Source organism: Maniola jurtina, chromosome 3 (genome assembly GCF_905333055.1).
Source record: "Maniola jurtina chromosome 3, ilManJurt1.1, whole genome shotgun sequence".
In the NCBI taxonomy this organism is placed as follows: domain Eukaryota; kingdom Metazoa; phylum Arthropoda; class Insecta; order Lepidoptera; family Nymphalidae; genus Maniola; species Maniola jurtina.
This window is the reverse complement of record NC_060031.1, coordinates 7,334,776-7,349,863: the sequence shown is the minus strand read 5'-3', so window position 1 is coordinate 7,349,863 and position 15,088 is coordinate 7,334,776. Positions and strand designations below refer to the sequence as shown.

Sequence of the window (15,088 nt, the reverse complement as noted above, 5' to 3'; positions counted from 1 at the left end):
TAATTAACTTCATTTCAAATTAATTTCGTAATATGTAATTATTTAAGTAAATATTTACTTGGGCATTATTTTGTTATAGGACAATTTAGGTATGTAGGTAGGTACAGCACCTACTTAACTTGGTGCTAGTTGGCTTATATTGTACTAGCTGATGCCCGCGACTTCGTTCGCGTGGATGTAGGTTTTTGAAATTCCCGTGGGAACTCTTTGATTTTCCGGAATAAAAAGTAGCCTATGTGCTAATCCAGAATATTATCTATCTCCATTCCAAATTTCAGCCCAATCCGTCCAGTAGTTTTTGCGTGAAGGAGAAACAAATATACACACAGACACATACACACACACACACACACACACACACACACACACACACACATACAAACTTTCTCCTTTATAATATTAGTGTGATGAACTTTTAAAATATTATAAATATTATAAATGTGAACGTTTGGATGTTTGTCACTTCTTCACGCCACAATAACTGAAGTGATTTCACTGAAATTGAAATGCCCTGAATCAACACATATTCCCGGAAAATCAAAGTTTTCACTCCACGGCATTTTTAAAAACTTAAGTCTATGATAATATCCCGCGATCTGTGTTTCCTACCAATTACAATCCGGGTATCTTTAAAACAAGAGTGAATAGGCACCTTCTAGGTAAGCGCGTCCCATCTTAGACCACATCATCACTTTCCATCAGGTGTGATTAGTGGCCAAGCGCTTGCCTATAGTGAATTAAAAAAAAAAAAAATATTATCAAGAGGTAGGTATAGTTTGTAAGTTTGGTATATCTGGAACTACTTACTAAAACGATTTCGAAAATTCTTTCACTAGTAAAAAGTTACATTATTTCTGATTAAAAAAAAGCTATACTTATTTTATTTTCAAAAAAATTAGAGATCCCTATGAAAATTGTAATCAGCTACCCGTGCGAAACCGGGGCGGGTCGCTAGTTTTAAATATTTTATCAACAGAACGTCTGTATGAGTGAACTACATAGAAGTACCTAAGCGAGCGGTCAAGGCAAACAAGCATAATGTAAGTCGTACTGTGCGAATATGTGTTTCTCCTTTTACATACACAACACGCGTCATAAATTACCTAATATTAAAATGTTTCTACAGTTATAGATGCAATGTTTATATAACCAGTTCCTATTGCATACTTTGTAATACAGCTGATCCCGACTAGATAATAGGGATATCTTTCAAGTATCAACTATAAATACCTACTTACCTAAACCATTGACTTTTACGATCAAAATGATGGACATATTCCATGTACGTTGTAACAGATTTTCGGGCACAAATCCCGATTATGGATTTTAGCCCTCTAGGCAATCAGCAACCTTCCTGAACTTGGTAAGTTACCTGTTATCATTCTGACGCACGAGTAATTTTATCTTTAGTTTATGTTTCACACACAACAGCTTCTTCTCCAGGGATGCGTGGCGACTACAAGATATTATTATTTTTGTGAAATCCACCAATAAGACCGTTTAACATTCATAACTTAATGGAAAAGGTTTTGTATGAAAAAAAATTTATAACAGAACATATTTTATTAGAATAAATAAGCGTGTAAGTATAAAATTTTTCGTCTACTTACTAAGTATAATATTAAATAACATTATTTACTTAATCACAGTTGCGTAACGCGTATACTTTAATCATAAACCGATGTAGCCTAATGTCATTGCACCTTCTGAAACAAAACAAGAGCTATCAAACAAAAACCGGCCAAAATCGAGTCAGACTCGCGCACCGAGGGTTTCTACTCGGGTATTTTTCGACATTTTGCATGCTAAATCAAAAACTATTATGCATAAAATTAGATAAAAATCTGATTTAGAATGTACATGTAAAGCCCTTTTAAATGATACCCCACTTGATATAGCTTACTTTGAAAATTGGAACACATTAAATTTTTTTTTGTGATGTAACTACAAATTCTCGGTTTTCAAATTTTTCCCTTTACTTGTGCTATAAGACCCACCTACCTGCCAAATTTCACGACGGGACGGACGGATAGACAGACAGACAGACCGACAGACAGACAACAAAATGATCCTTCAAGGGTTCCTTTTGAGGTACGGAACCCTAAAAAATTAACGGGTTCAAGAATGCAGTTAATGTTACTTATTATAGTAATGTTCCGCAAAACCGCTTTAACGTACGAGTAACTGGTGTACAGGGGAACAAATCGTGTCATTCAGCAAATTATAGCTGGACTTGTTTGAACTCTATCAACTTAATATCACTTTGTCATTTTAAACAGTTATTACGGTAATGTAATAAAGACAAAAATGTTTGTAAATACAAGCTTACATCTTTTAAATAAATATTAAAGCCTTAATTTTAGTAAGTACTTCACTCTGAATAAGATTCGTTTGTGAATGGTGGCAATGCTTCTTCTGCAATGCCTATAGCAGCAAGCCTGGATGTCTTTTACTCAGATATAATACAAAATGTACTCTAACTTACCATTGTTATTTCTGGAAACAACGCGCTGAGGTTAAAGTTAGCACGAGAAGCTACTGGAAAGCTTGATAAAGATCTATCAGTGTTTGGTCCTGCATTTTGTATGTTAGATTGCATTATATGGCTGTTAATAAAATCTGGCTGATATTGTGCTGGCATTTGATTTCCGACATAGTTTGTAAATGGCAGCTCTTCCGACATTAAATTTTGATGTCTTTTAACTGGGGGTTTGTTTTGCCAAAGTAAATTACTTTCATTCCACTCTTCCACTTCGTTCGCTAGTTTGGTTCTCTTATTTTGGTACTTCTTGCTAGATTCTTTTTTAGAACATTCTAACTTATGTTTTGGTGCGGACTCTCTTCTTGAACTCTTATAATTAGATTGTTCTTTATCTTGTTGGAATGTACTTGCATTGTTTTTCATTTTTATTTCATTAAACTTCTGGTTTGAGTAATTACATTCTGCTACTTGATTATAATCTACGAATTCACTAGAAAATGAGCCACCTGCATAGTTGCCAGCCATTAAATTACTACTTCCAGGCATAAAATTTGAATAAAATGAATTAGATATTGTATTTGTGGTGGAATTGTACAAAGTTGTTCCTGAAAATTGCTGCCCTGCGTAGGTATTATCGGAATAGTCAAGAATCGGAGGAAAATGTGATACTTGAGCCACTCCACTATCGTGTGCCACATTGAAGTCATTATATTTCTGTGAAGCTCCCATGAACTTAGTGTTATTGTTGTCTAGTAATTTTTGACTGCAAGTTGTGCCACCGCGTATTAACGCCTCGGCCGAGTAATTATTTTTCTGCGCCTTGGCAATCTTATCTGGTTTATTATTAGATTTAGATTTAGCTTGCGAAAATTGATTTATATTTTCATATGGCTGGGAAACTTTTGAATCATTAAAACCATAACATATTTGTGGGTGGGTTTCTAAACGCGCGGGCATCGTTTTTCTGTTCGATTCATTCAGAACATGAGATAAGTTTTGTTTTGATTTTTGTGATTCGTTCATCGGACCATTAGACCGAGAAGGCATGATATTATCGCTTGAACGATTCATTAACTGAGTGACAGAGAGAAAATTACCACAGGTTTGTAGCTCAGTATGTGGTAAGATCCTATTTCCAATTTCACTCTTCTTTTTGTCATGTGGACCTAAAGCTAAATCTCCGACCAAAGTAGGCAGATTTATTGGAGGAGGTTCTATACTAATTTCAGTAGTTCCAGCTGGCCGTGCTGTAGGCCATACTTGAAGTTCTTCGTGATTTGACTGAGTTGGAAAATTATGCATATTAATAGGAAAATAACAACTATCACTTTGGGGTAGTTTTTTGGCAACTTGATCTATTTGAGAATAAGGTATTTTGACAGGCTCTTTTAAATTGATATGATTTTGGTTGCAATTATTTTGCATAGGTCTTATTTCTGATGTCATCCAATTTATATGCATTTTATTTGGAGAAGATTTCTTTGTATATTTTTCAACTATGTGCTGATCTACAATAGGCGAAGATTTAACTATATTAGGAGTATTTTCTGTTATGTTTTTGTTATCAAATTGTTTTGTTACACTAGTTTTTGCATTTATATTTGGATGTAAATTTTCTGGAGGGAAAAAGTTTTGTTGCTTTGGAATAAAATTTCTTGACACGTTACTGTTGGTGTATATAGACGAAACGTCTTCTGGCCACAAGTTAGTACTTTGAGAATAAAGACTTGTGATTTGTTCAGGAAAAGTACTTGTTTTACTTGCTGGGTTCTTTTTGTTTGAATTTGATACTAAAGGTACATGGAATTCTGGATTAAATGGATTGTAAGCTGTCGAAAACGGAGTAGCAGCAGTTGTGAGAATGTTATCTTTGTGAAAAGTGTTTGCACCAGTTGTGCAGTTGACAAAGTCAAAACTTTTATGAGACCAACCTAAATCAATATCATATGTTAACCTCGATGAGTTAATTTTCATTAGGTTGTCCTCTACATTTGAGTAATCAGACTTATTTTTACTAGAGTAATTGTCCATTGCACATGGATATAATCCTAAACTATTAAATTCGTGACCAGAGGAAATACTGCTTGTGCTATAAATTGTACTTTTAACTGTGTTAAAGGGATCGCTTTTGTAAAAAATATTATTAGTCGTACTGTAAGTTGTCGGTTGACTTGTGACAGTTTTAGTAACATTGCAGTCAAAGTCTAAACCGAATGTTGAATCGGTTAATGTACAACTCGATGGTACTATGGAAGGCAATGGTAAATTTAAAAATGGATTCTCATTAGTTACCGTAGCAGGTACTGAAGGTTTAAAATTCATTGATTTATTATTCTCATATTTTAGCTGTTCAATAGTTTTATCTACAAGAGTATTAGAAGTAGTTGTTGTAGTAGTAGTAGTTGTGTTCTGAGATTTGCTAGAAGTTTTGTTTTTAAGTTCAAGATTAGACTTGTCAAAATAGGAAATTTGTTGTGCGGGTGTTTCGTTTCGACGGCTGCTTTCTTTGACAATAGTAGTATTAGCAGTCTCCTCAGCAGGGCTGTCAGCTCTATTCCCACTAACTAATGGAAAAGACATCAAGAACGCTGCAGTTGGCGAAGCCGCTAGGAGTTCTTCAGCTAATTCTAAACGGGCATTACCAGCATCAACAACATTTTCACAAACTGTTGTATCCATAATAGTTTGCATCTTGTTTTCTTTATTTTTGTATTCACTCTCAACAATATTTTTATCAGGAGGGATTTTAGTACACTTTGTATTAACTTCTTGTATTGTAACAGTGTTTGTAATTTTTTCAGTGCCTGCAGTGCAATTTGGTAAGGTTGCAATAATTGCTCCGTTATTTGATTTGATGATTGAAGGTCCTGAACATTTTGGTGACCCTGTAAGGTTGTTGAGAGTATTATCAAGAATTACATTAGAATCATTTTTTGGTTTTATATTTATCTTATTTGTAGAAGTAATAGTCTCATTTATAATAGCCAATTTATTTAATTCAGGATTTTTTGATTTATCATCAGTAATAGCAAATTTATCTAATTCAGGACTTTTTGATTTATCATCAACTACAGTTCCTTTGATAGTCTCTATGACTTTTTCAGCAGGTTCCACTTTCTTATCATTAGAATTTATATCATCATTTTTATTTGATAATTCTTCATTTGGTTTTTCTTTATCTGCATTCTCTTCCTTTTTATCATTTGACCCATTCAATTTGGGTCTTTTGACACTTTTTTTGATTGTATTATTTCTGGGTTTCGAATTACTTTTCTTAGTTTTAGCTGACAATGGATGGGAGTATGCAGAGATAGGCAGCACATTAACCATTGTTGTTTTTGTAATATCATTTGAATTTCTATTAATAATAGGAATTGTTGTTTGTTTATTTAGTGGCTGAAGATTTGTATCTACCAAGACAATCGTAGGTGCTTGAGGAAACAATACTGGCCTCTGGGGAAATATATATGGTGTAGCGGGTAACATAACAATAGTACCTTCTGAAAAAATAAAATAACCATTATGTAATACTTGTTTTAAACCGTTATACTTTTAAAAAACATATTTTTGAAAACAGTTTTAGAACATAAATACTTACCTTTTTTAAGATTTGAAATTGGTAATAACTTTGGTAACTTTGGTGGACATCTGTTTATTACTTTAGTTTTTTTTCCTGTTTGTTTTGGATTTGTTGTTGTTGTTTCTTTAGCATTATCAGTTTTGGTACTTTGATTTATAATTTTTACACATTTGCAATCTATAAAGAAAAAAAAAATGTTAACTTAAACCATGCTTGCATTATTTAAAAAGAAGTGCTTAAAAATTATAATACTTTTAAATAATTTGTAAGTATTTTGAAGCTAATGTATGTATTTATGGTATTTAACTAATCAAATCTTCAATACTGCATGAGTAAAATAATAACTTACGTGGACTTTTTTTAGTTATACCAAGAGTAACTTGTATTGAGACATCCTTTTTGTTATTTTTGTGTTTTTCTATGGTTTCTAATTTTATTTCTAAGGCTAATATGTCTGCTTCTGAAATTATAAATTATCATTTTAATTACATACCCATGCATTTAAGACATTTTAAAGTATGCAACTATTACAATTGACTTTAAAGGGCCACATAATCCATATAATAATAATATGTTATAAATGCTAAAGCGTGTCTGCCTGTCTGATTTCTATGGCCTATTCTTTTAGTTAATATTGATCAGATTGGGCGCAGAGATAGCTTGCATCTTGGGGTTGTATCATCATAGGCTACTTTTTATTCTGGCAAAACCGAAGAGTTTGCATGGACATGTAGATAAAGTTGTGGGCATTATCTAGTATCATAATATTTTTTACTAAATCATCACCAGCAAATAATTTCTACTTTGCCATGGCACTGAATATTTTACCCAAGTGAAAAGTAGCATATCTAGGCTCTATAAATGTTTAAAACATATATTCACAGTACCAAATTTAATCAAGGTCAGTTCAGTGGTTTAGCAATGAGAAAGTAACACAGACAGACATTATTGTTATACAATACTAATTTTATAAAAGTGAGAGTGTGTCTGTCCTTTATTTTTTCACAGCTCCACTGCTGATCTTGATGATGAATATATAAAATTTAAAAAAAATACACAAACAGCCACAGCCTTCATCTAGTTATAAATTATGTACAGGTTTAACAATAACTTACTGAGCTGTGTTTTTTCTTTTAGACAGTTTGTTAAGCAGAGTATAGCTTTTTGTACTATTTCAATTTTAGGATACTGTACGTTATCTGCTTCTTCATCATTATTAGCTCTGTTTATTGATTTTACGATCTCTCCAAGTTTTGAAATAGCATCATTAAATTTTATGCGTCGTTGACGTTCCCACTCTCTGCATCGGCTGAAAATCATGTATGTAAGATTGGAAATATGATAAAATGTACCTAAAGAAATAAAAATCACAATCCTAACCTGAATCATAGTTAATAAGCTTTGAGATCAGATTTCAGCTGATAAAATTAGGTAGGTATATAGTTAGTAGGAACATAATTGATTGCGAAATAGCATAATAATTTATATATTAGGAATAAAAATATAATAATTAAGTGATTTAAAGCTTATACTTTAAGAAATAATGTTTATTATTCATTGAAAATCACTATATCTAGGAACTAAAGGGCATTTATCGAGAGACATTACTTACCTTGGTGTACGTTGTTTATTTGTAGAGCCAGGTTCCATTTTACTAAATATTGAGTATTTAAGTTGAAAATTAGCTAAAACGAATCGTAGCACATAATAATATTATACAAGATAAAATATAAAGGGTTTACTTTTTATTTACAAAGTAGGTACACAAAAATTATTGTTTTGAACTTTTGACAATGACAAATGACATTTCACGAATTTGACATCTCTTTGACATTGACATTTGAAAAAAGTTGCTAGCCCTTTTTTACTCATTCATTTTATTGTAGTTTCATCGATAAAATTCTTTAAATTCTTCCAAGTAAGAGAGTAATATATAATTCATTCATTTTGAAATTAGCCAGCATATGATTAGGGCAGGATAAATAATCTCATTTTTTCACGCAAATTGAATTTGCATTATTTTGTTGTGCGCGAGTGTTTAGACTATTTTTAAATGGTGGAATATTTTTAAAGAGAAAAAAAATCAGTCAATTAAATCTGTTTTGGTCACAGCTTACAAACTACAAATTAATTATCTGAATCGTTGTTTTCAGTAAAGTACCTACTAAACTTATGCCCTTATGTCGTGGACATGCCATCTACACGCACAAAACGTTTTGCATCATCATTCTATAATTATTGCATGGCTAAGGTTTCGGATGCTCGTCCGCAAACTGTGTTTCTTACTAATTACAATCCAGGTATCTTTAAAACAAGAAATAGGCATCTTCTAGGTAAACGCGTCCCATCTTAGGCCACATCATCACTTTCCATCAGATGTGATCAAGTGCTTACCTACCTACCTATAATGAACCCCCTCTGACCTTGAGTCCCTTCGACGCTTTTTTTTTGTGATGTTACCTCAAATTCACGGTTTTCGGATTTTTTTCTTCAATTCTGCTATAAAACCTACCTAGTTAACTACCTGCTAAACGATTCTTGGTTAACATGAAGTAACCAAATTATAGGTTTTCTTGACAGACATGACAGACGGATAGACGAAAGACTGACAGTCGTACAGACGGACAGACAGTAGAATGTGATATTGAATAGGTCTTCATTTTCAGCCTTTGGGAGAACCTCAAAAATATTTACATGAAAATACGACAAAAATATGACTGGCATATTTTATACTCCTTACCAAAGACATCCTACTTTTCTTAGAAAAGTTTGGCAGATTCTGGAAGATATTTATGATTTTCAGCCAGTCTATAATAATAGTGTAATGGTATGGTAGATTACCTCCTTTGCGATGGTCACACTCATGCTGGCGATTCCGGAAAACTTTCACCAATCATTATTACAATCGCAATTGTTATGATTGGTTGAATTTGTGGTATTTTGCTGCAACAATGCATTGTAGCCAATAGTGGGCGGGTATTGGCCAATCAGGGTGATTGGGATCGTTACACCGTAGATGTCATTTTAGGTGATCGAATGTATGGTATTTACTCTATGGTTCCTTTCCTTTTCGAGTTTCGACTTTGACCGACGAAGCTCTGACTAATCAACAACGTAGCTAGCTAATCAATTTGTTTTCCCCATAACGTCATTCAATAGCTAACATTAAACATTAGCGTCTTTCCACGGTCTTTCCTTTCCTGCGTATTGTAAACCGTGACTGCTTTTAATTTTCTTTTTGAGGGCAAGGATCTTACCAGATTCTTGAAAAATAATAAAGTACCTACAGTGAAAAAACGTCTAAACCTACATTCTGTTGGGTCATATAAAATTACTGTAATTTGATACAAAATCTTGTGCAATACAATAAAGCCAACATGTCTCTGTACCCCTCGTTGGAAGATATGAAAGTGGACAAGATGGTCCGAGCCCAAATGGCTCAACACCAAGCACCACCTTCGTACCATTCGACATATCAGCCGATTGCTGCTCCACCAGCCGCGCCCGTCGCCCCTACTGCACCGAGACATGTCTATCCTGCACTTGGAGAATATATGGGATTGGAGCTTTCTCAAGATGTCATTGCAGTCAACATGCCAGAATATCAGATACAAACTGTAAGATAAAAAACTTAATATCTATTTACCAAAATATTTGATTTAAGTATAGCAGTAATCAATGGTTTTTCCACACCATATTTAGCCACTTTCTATCTTCTTGTGGAATTAAAACAATTTTTACTGTAGAAAGTAACCTGTCTTTGCTCAGAATCCCAGCTCTCTCTGTGCAAAGTTTTGTCAAGATTAGTCAAGTGGTTAACACTTCAAAAAGTAACAAGCAAACTAACAGACATTCTTTCTCATGTATATTAAGTTTAATTATACTACAATACAATTCATGCCTAGTCTATTATCTTATTATTATTGTTCTTTGTTTCTTAAGGTGCAACCTTCTGGTGCAGTGAGTATGATAGCACCTATCTCTTCTCAGTCCCCGAGTCTCTTGAAGGCACACGTCACCAATGGTATCAGACAAGTCATACTTTGTAAAGATAGAGATGGGAAATGTGGTTTGAGGCTCCACTCAGTTAATAATGGAATTTTCGTATGCTATGTTGCGGCCGGCAGCCCAGCCGCTCTGGCTGGACTCAGATTCGGTGACCAAATTTTGGAGATCAACAATGTAACAGTGGCTGGAATGTCCATGGAGGAATGTCATGCTATTCTCAAAAAGGCACCTACAAATGGAATCAATATGGCTGTTCGGGACAGGTAAAATAGCAGTTTGTTTTGTATTTTATGTTGTATTGTATTTTGTAAAATGTATGTGTATGGTAGATTGATGGACATCTTTAGGTTGGCAAAGCATCATCTATTATGAGACGATGCCTGAGACTTTGTCCATGTTGTCCATATAGGTTTTTGAAACTCTTTGTTCTTCTAGGATCAAAAGTAGCCTACATCATTTTCCAGGTCTATACTTATATCCGTGCAAAAAATCACATTCATTAGTTCCTCTGTTGTTGCATGATTGCAGGACAAACCAACAAACGCGCAGTTTTGCATTTATAATAATATGGTAGAGATTAATTACAAAATAATCTGGACATCCTTATTAATAATTAATGTATTAAAATTGATGACTTTTTGTAGATGAAACCTAAATATACAATGACTATGTTTGTGTTCTAGGCCTTTTGAGAGGACTGTTACCCTGCATAAGGATTCTCTCGGACATGTTGGATTCCAATTCAAAGATGGCAATATTGTTGGATTAGTGAAGGATTCATCCGCTGCCCGGAATGGTCTATTGACTGACCATCAATTATTGGAAATAAACACTGTCAACGTTGTGGGTATGAAAGATAAGGAGATATCAAAGGTGATTGATGCCAGCCCCTCCGTTGTAAACATAACAATTATTCCACAATATATCTACAAACATATGATAAGCAAGTGAGTACTGCAAATACTGTTATACTATAAACTATAAAGTCCTTGTTTAGTTTGTCTGTCTGTGCCTGGTAATATCGGAACCTTCAGTAGGTATTTTCATGTATGGTTTTTATGAATAGAGAGCGGGATTGTACAAGAAAGTATAGGTGTGTCATGTATACATGCAGAATGAAAATTGGTTGAACAATGATGATAACTGTTGAATAAGTCGGCAAAAATCACATGACTTCGGAGCTTTTTAACCCCCGACCTAAAAAGAGGGGTGTTATAAGTTTGACGTGTGTATCTGTGTATCTGTCTGTGGCATCGTAGCGCCTAAACGAACGAACCGATTTTAATTTAGTTTTTTTTGTTTGAAAGGTGACTTGATCGAGAGTGTTCTTAGCTATCATTCAACAAAATCGGTTCAGCCGTTTGAAAGTTATCAGCTTTTTTCTAGTTACTGTAACCTTCACTTGTCGGATACATGCAGAATGAAAATTGGTTGAACAATGATGATAACTGTTGAATAAGTCGGCAAAAATCACATGACTTCGGAGCTTTTTAACCCCCGACCTAAAAAGAGGGGTGTTATAAGTTTGACGTGTGTATCTGTGTATCTGTCTGTGGCATCGTAGCGCCTAAACGAACGAACCGATTTTAATTTAGTTTTTTTTGTTTGAAAGGTGACTTGATCGAGAGTGTTCTTAGCTATCATTCAACAAAATCGGTTCAGCCGTTTGAAAGTTATCAGCTTTTTTCTAGTTACTGTAACCTTCACTTGTCGGGGGTGTTGGTAAATTTTTAATTTACACTTGTAACTAAATCTATTAAGTATTTAGATTATTAGTTTGTATAAATGCTTTTTAAACCTTTGAATTTATATTTTCTTCTGTAAAAAAGTTCGTTTTAAATATAATATCTTAAAATACAAGTAGTTCCTCACACTATAAGTCTTCTATAAATCTTTTAAGATTAGCTCACAGCAAAAATATGATTTTTACTAGCTGATGCCCGCAACTTCATTTGCGTGGAAAATCCAGTGGGAACTCATTGATTTTCCGCAGTAAAAAGTAGCCTATTTGTTAATCCAGGGTATAATCTATCTCCACTCCCAGCCAAATCCGTCCAGTACTTTTTGCATGAAAGAGTAACCAACATATACACATGCACACACAAACTTTCGCCTTTATAGTGTGATATGATTTATTTATTTGTTTACAAAAAATCTATAGAAGGTTTCTTATGATTATGGTGTAAACATAAACTCCATTAAGTTGAAACTGCATACTTGAAGCAGGAATAAGTCTCTAGTCTATACTGAATATTTCCCATGGGATTTTTAAAAAACTGAAACTTATGCGGACGAAATTGTGGGAATCATCTAGTATCTACTTTAAAAAATGAAAGATATGGTAGGTATCTAAAGCAGTTATTTATGTAGCCAATTTTTATGTATCACGTTTTTAATCTATTGATAGAATGACTCATTCAATGAGTGTAATGAAACGACCCATAATAAAGGATTATAAAACAGGTATACATAGTATATTGTTGTCGATAAGAGACAATCTATTTCTTAGTTTTACAACATCAAGATTATATAGGAAAAATGTTAAAAATTATGTGCTTAGTATAACAGCCTATTACAGGGAATCTACACTAAATAATATACAATCACAAATTTGTTGCATTAATATTATTGGGCCAACTAATATGAAACTTAAAAGCATGATATTATAATCAGATTTTCGTAAAATAGGTCTTCTGGAATCTAAAATAGCTTGTGAAACAGATCTCAAAAAGTAGTAGGTACTTAATGTAATATTATATTATTATATTATATTATTAATGTAATATTATATTATTATATATATTATATTATATTATTAGTCATAGCTTTTTCCTAAGTTGGTTTTTCCGTATTACTAATATTATTATTAATCTATTTGTTTTTTATTACAGAATGTCATCCGCATTGTTCAAAGAACTGGACCGCACACCTGCTGTGTAAAATGGTAGGAAGTTGACAAAGGAATATTTTTGAAATTATATTTCACAGAGGCACGAATTTATGTAGTTTTTATATTACCAGCACTAAATTTTGTACTTTTATCCTAATTTAGAAGTTCTATAGTGTCAATTTATTCATAAGATTCAGATTAAATTACTTTTAAATGGTCAAATTTGATAATATTTAATTTTCCATACATTCTGATATTCTGTATAATTTATTTTATTTTTCGTCACAAAAAAAACTTTTAGAATGTGGATAAAAAGAATTATTTTAAGGATAAAAGGATAATCTTAAAGCTTTAGCCACAAAGCAAATGTGCCAGTGCTGTGCCTTTGATTTTCTGTGTAACATACTGAGCAGATTGCAGGTCCTGACCAAAATATAATGCAATGTGCTGTATGACACTTAGAAAATCAAAGACAGACCTTGCACAGAATTGCTGTTGGATAAGTACTTTATTTGATGTTTTGAGACAAAATATTCTATGATAATTATATTGTCATACATTTCAGTTCAAATAATTATGTTTATACTGTATGATAGTCAGTAGGGGCTGTGAAGAACCAATTTTGTTATTACTACATTATTTCAAAATTATAAATACCCGAATTACTAATTTTATTCCTTATAGAGATCAAGAGATCACTTAAAGCCCAGCGATCATTTGGTCACCAAATCGTATTAAACTTCGTCCAATACATTTTTACTATGCACTATTTCTATGATAATAGATGCGTTTAATAGTAGGTATAGGGGGGTTAATCATATACTTAGTGATTTGATACCGTGACCTAGTGGACGTTGGGCTTAATACTTACAAATCGCCAAATTGCTCTGAATTCCGATTTTATTAATATTATGAAGAAAGTAAGCCAAAGTTTACTAATTTGTTTAAAAATAATTATAACTGTTTTGATAATAACTTTTTGCAGCTAGGCCGTGTTCAGACTTACAGATGACTAGCTCTGTTACACTCGGAAAGTGGTACTTGCACCAAACTTTGGAGGTCATCAGTCAGTCTGGAAGCGACCTTAGTTGGAATTTGTAACTTTATATAGGGTATTTTGCCATTTACAGTAGATTAACATTCATTAAGCGCCATATAAGTAAATATATATTATATCACATTCCGCATCCATATAATCATCATAGCAATAAGCTGACAAAGATATTTATAAAAATAGTGTTGCAAAAAAATCGAAGTAGGTATTGAGTTAAGTTTTATATGTACGTAATAAACTAATGAATAATGAATGATTTATTATGATTGCATCCAAGTTAAGGATTCATAGATGCCGTATCTACTACAGAATTGTGATAGAGTAGGTACTCGCTACAATGACACGATTAATTAATTTTTATAATTATTACTGTCCATAATTATTATTCAAAGATTTAAAAAATATATACTAGTTATCTATCTTCTTGCAATGACATATGATTAGGCGATATAGGATTAGGTCTAGATTTGTATGTTTCATACTGAACGGCCACATTAATTAATAATTTCTTACTTTTCTTTAAAATAAAATATTAGTAAGTTAAAAATTAATAATAATTACTAATAAAAAAAAACATATTTCAATATACGGACTGAAGTTGTTGGTTAATGTGCTCGTTTGTACGTATGTGTTTAATATTAATACATTTTTATTCGCTTGTTTTGCCATCTCAGGAACAGACTTAGTACGAGTTTGCACATTTCGATAGCGTTTTTCGATTTCGAGTGTCGAACGTTATAACGTCAGAGTTATACCTACCTGTTTTAACGTACTTCGAGATATGCAGACTGGTGATTCGTTATGTGGAGATGGTTAAATATTATAGTTATGCCATGATAAGATTTTTATATTAATGGAAAATAAAATTTATATTACATTTATTTACTTAGTTTTCTTGACTACCTACTTAGCGCTATTGCAAACAGATGGAGTGGAGTAGAGCATTTTCTTTTTAATTTCAACATCGTGAATATACATCTTATAGGCAAACGCGCTCCAAGCTAGAACTCACTATTGCTTTTTACTAGGCATGATTGTTGTCAAGCGCAAGCCTATCTCACAATGAAAAAAAAA

General features: G+C 32.9%; 2 protein-coding genes across 2 annotated transcripts; one reads left to right on the top strand and one right to left on the bottom strand.

The window, feature by feature from the left end:
• Nucleotides 1-1,550: 1,550 nt before the first annotated feature.
• On the bottom strand, nucleotides 1,551-7,834 carry LOC123880901. Its single transcript, XM_045929292.1, has 6 exons — nucleotides 7,675-7,834; nucleotides 7,178-7,371; nucleotides 6,412-6,522; nucleotides 6,081-6,239; nucleotides 2,486-5,982; nucleotides 1,551-1,706 (listed from the first exon to the last, which is right to left on the bottom strand). Exons 1-6 carry the CDS (start codon nucleotides 7,710-7,712, stop codon nucleotides 1,695-1,697), a joined length of 4,011 nt encoding a protein of 1,336 aa, XP_045785248.1. The 5' UTR covers nucleotides 7,713-7,834; the 3' UTR covers nucleotides 1,551-1,694.
• Nucleotides 7,835-9,140: 1,306 nt separating this feature from the next.
• On the top strand, nucleotides 9,141-14,895 carry LOC123880908 (syntenin-1-like). The gene is made up of 4 exons (XM_045929311.1): nucleotides 9,141-9,679; nucleotides 10,005-10,333; nucleotides 10,754-11,017; nucleotides 12,962-14,895. The coding sequence occupies exons 1-4, from the start codon at nucleotides 9,440-9,442 to the stop codon at nucleotides 13,008-13,010; spliced, it is 882 nt and encodes a 293-aa protein (XP_045785267.1). The 5' UTR covers nucleotides 9,141-9,439; the 3' UTR covers nucleotides 13,011-14,895.
• Nucleotides 14,896-15,088: the final 193 nt, after the last annotated feature.